Raw genomic sequence first — 9821 nt, 5'->3', positions numbered from 1 at the left:
ACGTACAATGACCACATACACATTCACACTAATATATATCATAGACTCTCCGATGCTTAAGTCGGTTCTTCTGACTCGAGTTTGGTAGAAGTTTCGATATAATAGAGAACACCAGTAGGCTTGTGAGTGGGTGTAGGTTGGATTTATTGAGCCAACAGCCCAAGTTGAAAGGTTGGAAAGGTAAAGTTCTTTACAGTGCAAAAAGAGTTGAAAATTCAATTTCATTCCTTTTGTCCCTAAAGTCAAGGTGTTAGAATGTTATTGTACATCCTCCCTCCATATATCTCTCTAACATTGACAGTACCTATTATACATCATCATCTCCAACTGTACATCAAATTCTTCACACTAACTCTCTCTCTCTCTCTTTTTTTTTTTTTTTTTTTCTTTTTTTAATAAATATTATTAGTTTAATTCAGTCAGTAAGATGAAACCCTAATGTGGAACCCACTTGGAGCTTCCACTCTTGGAAATTTCAAGAGCTTATCTCCTCCAACTTCTTCCCACCTGCACAAAAGGAAAAAAAAAAGTTTCAATCTTTACATCTATTTTCATGCTGTTTCTGATTACCAAACAATTGCATAAACAAGAAAGAAAAAGCTACCTGTATTTAGTTACAAAGTAATGTAAAAATGTAGAAATCTCTGCAATTCCCAATTCTTTGCCAGGACAATGTCTAGTTCCACCTCCAAAGATGAAGAAGTAATTATGAGACTCTAAGTTTTTGTCCTGAAAAAAAATGTTACACAAGGGCAAAATGGTCATTTTCCAATAAAGGGCAAGAGAGAGAAAAAAGGGTAGAGAGAGAGAGAGAGACCCACCAGCCATCTCCAAGGGTTGAAGGTGAATGGTTCAGAATAGAGAAAAGGGTCATAGTTTATCTCTCTAGTATACACATAAATCCTCCATCCTTTTGGAATGAGAAAGCCTGTAAAAAGCAAAGAAAAAAAAAGAGTTAAAGATTGAAACTTTTTAGCCTAACTTTTTGGTTTGATCTCAGCACATTGTTGTGATGAAAGAGATGAAGAAGATCTGTCATTCTTTATGAGCCTTATCTAAGCTTGACCCACAAAAAAACAGAGGAGAGAGAAGAAAAGTGGCCCAAAGTGAAAAGGGAGATGAATATTGGTAACTGCAAAAACAGGATCTTGAGCCCCTAAATAACTCAAAACAAAACTTGACCATTGGACCCGCTTACGCATACATAGACAATTCGTATAATCTTACAACATTTAAAGATCAAAATTTACTACCAAACCAACCCATGATTGTTTAATTTAACTCAGTCTTGTCAAAAACACAATTTTGGATATAATCATCTTCTTAAACAGATGATTTTTTAGTCTTAAACAAGTTCATAAGAAAACCCCAAAATTTTATTCTTATTTTTATACAATAAAGTACTCATAAACTCACCATTTAGTTCCATGTCCTTTGTAGTTTTCCTCAAAACCCCATTAACAATTGTGGCCAGTCTAGATGTTTCAAATATCACCTAAAAAATTCAAAACAAAAAAACAGTATAAAGTTAGAATCTTTACCCCTTTTTTTTTTTTTAATAACAAAGACCCATCAAAGAACTGTTAAAAAGACAACAGTAAAAACATAAAAATCATACCGCACGAGTGAACTTCATAGCTTTAAGATCATCCCAATCAATGGGGTCCTCAGGATTTTTCTTCTCTCTGATTGCTAAATGCTCTTCCTGCAATTTTCAAATCTTTAACTCAGAAAAAGAAAAAAAAAGAAAAAAACCAACAGCTTTTTCAAACTTTTCCAACTCAGAAAAGTTGTAAATCTTTCTTTCTTTCTTTTGTTTATTCTTTTAATACTCACTCTGAGTTGCTGAAGAACTTTGGGATGATCATGGAGGAACTTTACAGCCATCATTGATGTTGTTGAAACAGTTTCATAGCCAGAGTACAAAACAGTGATGATTTGATCAATAATCTCTTCATCATTTAGCTTATATTTGTTCTCCTCACTCATTAAAAACCCAAGCATGTCATCTTTTTGAATCTTTGAGTCTCTTCTCTCATTTATAAGCTGCTGCAACAGCTTTATTATGTTCTTCCTCGCCTGAAAATCACATAAAAAAATCACTCATTTATTGCTTAAATTCAAACATGTGGCATCAGAGTGGCTCTGATACCATGATAGTTATCGAGTTTTACCTGAATTCCTCGGCGGTAGTTCGTGCCGGGAAGATCGATAGGGAGCGAGAGGGTGCCGAGGACGAGCTTGAAGAACTCCGGGATGAAAGATTCCGATAACGGGCCGGATTCGATTCCGGCAATCTGCTTCAAAGATGACCGGAGAGCCATCTGAAGAGGGAAAAAACAGAGGAAGGAAAGGAAAAAAATGAGTGAAAACAGAGGAAGGAGGAGGAACACCATCATTAGATCAAACTAGCAAATTTTCTTTTGTTTATTTAAAAATAAAGTTCACCTCTTTAGTTTTTTCTTGGATATCGATGATTTGGCTATCCCAATTCCTCAAATGGGATCGCATAAAGTCATCAACTTTAGGAAGAAGACGGTCTTTAATCATGGTGGGGCTAACAATAGCAAGCAGAGCACCTCTCATAAGCTTGTGAGCGCCGCCATGTACGGCGGCGATATTGCATTTGCCAAGTATATCAAGCATGGATTGAGGGTAACCAGGGACAAGCCCTTTTGATTCATTCATTAAAACATATCTATTAACTTCTGGATCCATGGAAACAATCGTAGGACACCCCAAAATATGTGACTTGAAAATGCTCCCATACCTTTAAGAAAACAGAGCAATGATCAAAACAACTCAAAAACTTAGAAAAAAAAAAAAAGTGAAAATTAATTAGTACCTAGCTCTTTGAGATTTCATAAAGTTTGGACCTTGCTTAAGAAACTCAGTAGTTTCTCCGAAAACAGGCCAACCCATTGTACCAGGAGGCAGCCCTTTTTTGCTATATCGAACTTCATTCCATCGGAGTAAAGCAGAGCAAAAACAGAGGAGTAAAAACAGAGCAAGAATCACCATGGCTAACGCCATTGAAGCTCGAATGAAGGTCTGGGGAAAGAGAAAGAGAGGAAGCTTTCTCTTCAATGTATGGAGCTTTGGTTGGATTTATGTGTTCCCAAACCCAAGTGAGTGTCAATATATATAGACCTCTGAACCACCGCGTGTGGGAGGAGAGAGAGAGAGAGAGAGAGAGAGACAGAGGGTTTTTTTTTTTTTTTTTTTTTTTTTTTTTTTTTTTTTTTGAAAATCAAGATCCCTATACTATAAGGGGAGGGGACCCTACAAATGTTAGAAGGAAAGGGTAGGCTGTAAAATTCAATGGCTATGGAGAAAATAGGAAGTTGTTGTTGCTGTTGCTTGTTTTAACCATTTGGAACTAAAACAAGTTTGATTTTGAATTGGCACTTTAATCAACCACCATTTTCAAATTCTCCCTATAAAGTAATAAAATTTAGATAAAGACAAGAGTTTTTCCACTACCCTACAAACCTCCAAGATTTTAATTCTAAGGGGACCCCTTCATTTATTTATTTATTCACTATTACATTTTTTTTTAAGTATGTAACGTTGTTGGATTCGTAATTTTGTTTCGATCTATTAACTTAAAAGGGTTATTTCGAACATGGTTTAATGGAGGTTCAATCTTTTACCCCATAACTATTAAATTGAAAGAGAAACTTAGGGTTGAAGAGTTCAGTTTGTTAAATTTTTAAAATTAGTTATTTAAAACTTGAGTTTTCATAACTTGTATTAAGACAACCCGATTTGTTAGTAAATGAGGCACTAATTACCTTTCAAAAGTCAATAGTTCGATCTCACCCCACAATTAAAAAAACAAAAAAACAAAAACTTCATGTCTTGAAAAGAGCATATCAACATTCTAGTGTATGCAACTATAAGATATATGATATATAAGTAAAGACAAATCTCTACTTGTATGATTGTTCTTATTATTCGAGTGGAAGAGAAATGCTTGTGCTTCCCACTCTCATCACACACACAAAGAGAAGAAATTATCATGAGACAAATTATGATTTGACAATTTAGTGAGAAGTACAAAAATAGGTAGATCTCAAGATGCATCTAAGTATTCTTCAAAATAAAAAAAGACAAGTTGAGACCTAAAATGGGCATGTCCTAACACACCTTATTGTAATGAGAATCAGAATAGATTTTATTTAGTACAAGTTAAATTACAAAAATTTGAATCTTCGACTTCAAAGAAAGAAGCAAATATCAATTACTGTTGAGATATACTCACTTTCAACCGATTGAAAGTCTTATAGTAATGAGAGGAAAAAGGAGGTTAGATTTGGATATAGCACAAAGGTAAAAGGAAATAGGGAGGGAAGTAGGGTATATTGTATTGTATTGGTAAAGAAAGACAGTTAAGAAAGGATGTGTTGAAGAAGGAGCACATGCAAAGCACCCCATTTGACCACACACACCAAAAAAAATTAAAAAAATAAAAATAAAAATAAAAAAAATCCAGTCCTTCACATGACTCAAACACACATAAAAAACCTCTGATAATGGAATTTACATCACACACTACAAGACAATCTCTCTTTTTTACCCTTACCATGTGAATATGAATATATGTAAAAAGTTTTTAACTTCATGGTTCCATTCTAACTGAAACTTTGTAACTAAGAGCACTACCCTTTCTTCCTCTTTCAAAACAAATTGAATATATATATATATATATATATATATATATATATATATATAGTAAAGTTTTTAGGGCCATCTTTAGGACATATTTGTCATTTTATATTATAAAGTTGGAAGGATGGTTTTTTTTTATTTTTTTTTTATTTTGGTCTTTATATTTTGAAGTTTGTTCAATTTTAGTCTTATTTTCAATAAATCTTAAATCTAGTCCCCATACTAGTTTATCTTTTTTTAAAACCTTTTTCTTATCTACTAGCATTTTTACTATACATTTATATTGTTATTTTCTTGCAAGAAAGTTATTATTATTATTTAACCAATTTTGGTAAAAACTAACTTTGGGAGACAAAATTTAAGATTTATTGAAAATACAGAGACTGAAATTGAACAATTAAAAATTCATGGACTAAAAGTGAACAAACTTCAAAAAAATTATTAACATGCTTTTGAGTGAAATACTTTTTAACAAAGAGCACTGATTAACAAGTATTTTTGTGCGTGAAATTAAAAAATTAGTTTGAAATTACGGTAGCTTTAGAAATAATTTATGGTAATTATGTTTTTAGAGAAATGAGTTGTAATAGGAAGTAAAATTAGTGTTGGGAAAAATTCTAAGTTTGAACTTGAAAATGTGTTTGATAAATTTCAATTTTGAACTTGAAACGATAGATTATAGGTGCTGTTTGGATGAAATAATGTTTTATTGCTATTTAGTTATAATGATCGAAATAGATATTATTTTCATATTGCTATTTAATATTTTATTTATTATAAATTAATCGATAAAAGATTTATATGATTTAGATTGCATGTTAAGTTATTTTGTCCAATCTCAATGGTTTGATAAAAATTTAGGAAAACCTTGTTATAACAAAATTGAATCAATTATATATAAATTTGGAATTTTGAAAATGATGTTAGGAGCTACAATTTAATTTAAAAAAAAAAAACTAGTTTTACCAAATAATATGTTAGACAATTAATTAGATTTCTTAATTTGTCAATTGCTTATGATCTATGCAAAAGCAATTCCAAATAACTCTAAATATCATGAAAACATTAAACAAATATGTATAAATCACTATCAAACTTACTATAAAAACTATTTTATTCCTAAACTTTTCTTTGAAACTAATATTTTGATCTCTTGTATTAAATGTATATTCTCATGATATTTTTTAAATAAACAAGTTACCTAATCTTTTATTTAAAACTTGAGATGAGATTAAACTGTCGATCTATAAAAAGATAATTAAATAGATCCTATTTATAAATTCAATATCAGGTCTACTACACTTTAATTAAAATAAAATTTTCACATAGGTCTAGGTATAGAGTTGATTAATATACACCAATAACATGTTAGAAAAATTTCTTTGGAAAAATTATTTAAATGAAAGAAAATGAAATGTACTATAATATGGATTAAAAAAACAATGAAATTACACATTGGGTTACTAAAAAAACTTTAGTATTTAATCATAGGGAAAAACCTTGATCTTGATGCCTCAATGATGGTCAAAAAGGTTGGCCAAAAGTGCATCTGCCTTTCAATTCACTCTGTTGCTTGTGGAATTAAAAATGCATCCTATATTCATTTTTATATATATATTAAAAAAGAAAAAAGAAATGCATCCTATATTAAATTAAAATAGATGTTTGTGCTTTTTATTTTTATTTTTTTATCAAATTATGCAGCATTTAAAATTCTTTTTACTCAAGGATAATTACATTTAATAGCACTTTTAAGAATATTAATCAAGTGTATAACAACATTAAAAATTATAAATATAACAAATACCACTGATACTTTTAGCGATACAATACGTCATTTATATCTTAATATAATTGATATATTTATTAACGAAAAGTCTCTTTCTCTCTTTCAAAGGATAAGTGTAATTATTATAGGTGATTTTTTTTTTCCTTTTTTGAAAGGGTATCTAATAGCTATAGAATCCAGAATTGTAGTAATTAATGTAATTTTGAATTAGATATGCCATAAAATATAGTATCTGCACAGTAGATTTTTTTTCCTTGAATTATTAGAAGTCTGTCTTGATATCAATTATTTCCACTTCTCTATCCCTTTCTCCATTCCCATCTCATCTGTCTTCTCATTATTATTTTTAATAATATATGAAGTGGAAAAATAGAACCTCTGATAACATAAATCTTACATAAGTTTTATAAAATCACTTTAATTTTTAAATCTGAAAAAAAAAAAAAGAAAAAGAAAAGTGGTTGAAATTCATTTTATATATATGAAAAGTTTTATTACAAAACTCATAGATCCACACTAATTTATTTGAAACCATGTAATATTGAATTCCATTCACTATTTAAATCACACCCCAAATATGATGATGATAAAATTCAATGATTTAGTTTTAATAACAAAAACGTGTAATTGAAATTCAATAAAAAGCTTTTGCTGCATGTCACGAGGAATGAAGCTTACAAAGAAAGTCGAAATTTCAAAAGACACTTTCCTTAGACAAAGACGATGAACGTTAGAAGCGGAAACGAAAATCGAATAGTAAAAAAAAGAAAGAAAAGAACAGTGAAGTGAATGAAAGGGGAGGGCCATTCAAAATAGTATATTGAAACTGTGTGGGGGTGGCTTCCGTACAGTTGGTGTACATGATGTTCATCAATCTAATCAACATCTTATAGCCTTTCAAAAATGACACATTTATATTGTCCTTTGTATTTTTCTTTTATCTTCCATCCTTTTCATTTTCATTTTAAATTTTATTCAGTTAAGAGTTTGAATCTTCAGCGTCTCCAGTATTGACTTTGACTTTCTCGGCCAAATACACTAAGAGTGAGCAATTCAATTATTGTTCATAATCTTGTACGCTCTGCAAAAGTTAATGGAGATTTTTTTTTTTTTTTTGCGTGTAATTATCTTTTAAAAGATAGAGCGTTTTATCGAGTTGAATATTACCGACATGGATATCCTCATTTTTTAAGAAGGATTTTGTTGTTTGGGCCTAATCATTGAAACAAAAACAAAACACTGTTTATCCCCTATTTCAAAATCAATATGTATCGAATCAACTTTAAATATAAATCTACATATAACATGTAAAATATGTGTGAATATTTTAGAAATACAACACAATATCTCATATTGACTAGAAGAAATGACCAATAATACATATATAAAGGAAAACATCTCTATAACAACTCTAAAATTTAAACCATGTGAATTTAAGTTCGAAAATGAACAAAATCATATTTCATTATCTAAATAAAAGTGAGATTTATATATAATTTCGTTTTTTGTTTAAAAAAAATGAAGCCGACTTTCTTGTCTTGAGCTGGCACTAAAATTTGGAATGGATAGTGACTTGAAGGGAAGGGTGGATCCATTGGAGATCCCTTAGAAAAGGATTTGACATAATTATCAATATCTCAACTTTATTATTATTATTATTATTATTATTATTTCATTCTCTCTCTCTCTCTCTCTCTCTCTCTTTTTCATCTATCTCTCAATGAGTAAATTTTCTTTTTCCCATTAAAGAAAATAAATAAAAAACTATTTAGCTTGATGGAAGATTTAAAAAAGAAAAAAGAAAAAAAGAAAAAGAAAATTAAAGTTGTTTGGAGAAGTCAAGGATGACTATTCATATGTTGAATTTCTAGATGTGGAGGGTATTGCCACGTTTAATATTGAATTTAAAACATTTTAAAAGTGTTTTTTTTCCTTCAATTTAAATAACTTTATGAAATATTTGAATCTCATAATTATCAAAAATTAAATTTCTAGGAAACACAACTCGATTTCCAAAAAAAAAAAGAAAATGATAATTTGGTTTATAATTGATGGAGTTCTGTTTTTATTAAAAAAAAAAAAAAGAAATCTTTAATTTCCTTTTATTTTTATCTCTTTTTTAAAAGATGATACAATCCTTTTAGACTTGAATTTTAAATATTGAAAGAGATGGAAAGGCATTAATTAAGGCTAAAGAGATAATTCCAATCATAAAAATTGTTGTAGGGAAATAAATGATAATTGTGTGTGTGTGTTTGTTTCTTTTATTATTATTATTATTGTTATTATTTTGTCAAAGAAAATGATAGACAACAATAGCTTGCTTAATTAAGTTATTATCTTATGTGTAAAAAAACTTAATTATGACACAAAATTTTAAGTGATCAAGAACTTTTTGGGAAGTATTGGGCTCATTTTATTATATTTTTATAATATATGATTAAGAAGTCAAGTCCATATTTTTTTTTAATTTATAAACTTATGTTTAATACTAGATTAGTGATTTGTAAAATATTTTAAAATTATAAAACTCATTTTTTATGTAGGAATTTTGTTTGAATAAATAGATGAGGCTAATTTAACTTTAAAAGCATTACAAAACTTTTAAAGGTATATTGAAACAAACTACGTAAACAAAAAAATTTCACATGTTTTTAAAAGCTAAATAGGATCATGCTATTCTTTTCATCGTACATTAAAATACATTTTATCCAACCTAACAAGAATAGATGCTAATTAAGTAGCCTCCAAAACACATGGACTACTTTAGAAGGTGACCAACAAACAAAGACACTTCAAAAGAGTCCTAAGTTTAACCAAACAAACTATACATCGTATTAAATTAAAAAAAATCAATGTCGTTTAACATATTGCCAAATCAGATAATAACAAACTAACTCATCACAATCAATACAAACCTCTTGTTATTAAGAGAGAAAATTCAATTCTAAAGCAACTATATAGACACGATATAAACATAGGAAAAAAGAAAACGACGACAACGTATGATATAAAAATGTAATCATAAGATATAAATCATATAAACAGATCATTGAAATATTGAGTTGCATGTTAAAAAGAGATACATGTAGAAAAAAAACATTATATTCCTAAACTTTATGGTTATGAGTTTTTTATGTCGCAAAACATTGAAAAGCTTCCTTTTTTTTATAATTTAGTCCAAAAAGTATATTTTTCTTTTAAATAAAATATTACAATTTGATATAACAAATAATGTTTTAAAAATCAAAATACATATGTGATATGCTGGTTAAAATTATATATATTATAAAGACCGTTGTTACCATTTATTTTTCATATCGAAAGATATCACGCTAAAATCATTTACCTACTAAATTCT

General features: G+C 29.0%; 1 protein-coding gene across 1 annotated transcript; it reads right to left on the bottom strand.

Annotated features, from left to right (window-relative positions):
- Positions 1-207: 207 nt before the first annotated feature.
- LOC120079745 (cytochrome P450 85A-like) lies at positions 208-3428 on the bottom strand. The gene is made up of 9 exons (XM_039034108.2): positions 2846-3428; positions 2449-2770; positions 2175-2324; positions 1837-2079; positions 1619-1705; positions 1417-1495; positions 822-928; positions 605-729; positions 208-507 (listed from the first exon to the last, which is right to left on the bottom strand). The coding sequence occupies exons 1-9, from the start codon at positions 3031-3033 to the stop codon at positions 420-422; spliced, it is 1389 nt and encodes a 462-aa protein (XP_038890036.1). The 5' UTR covers positions 3034-3428; the 3' UTR covers positions 208-419.
- Between the last annotated feature and the right edge of the window lie 6393 nt (positions 3429-9821).

Source organism: Benincasa hispida, chromosome 6, assembly GCF_027475165.1.
Source record: "Benincasa hispida cultivar pf3 chromosome 6, pf3_genome.v1.1, whole genome shotgun sequence".
Classification (NCBI taxonomy): Eukaryota; Viridiplantae; Streptophyta; class Magnoliopsida; order Cucurbitales; family Cucurbitaceae; genus Benincasa; species Benincasa hispida.
This window is presented reverse-complemented; position numbering and strand designations above follow the sequence as displayed.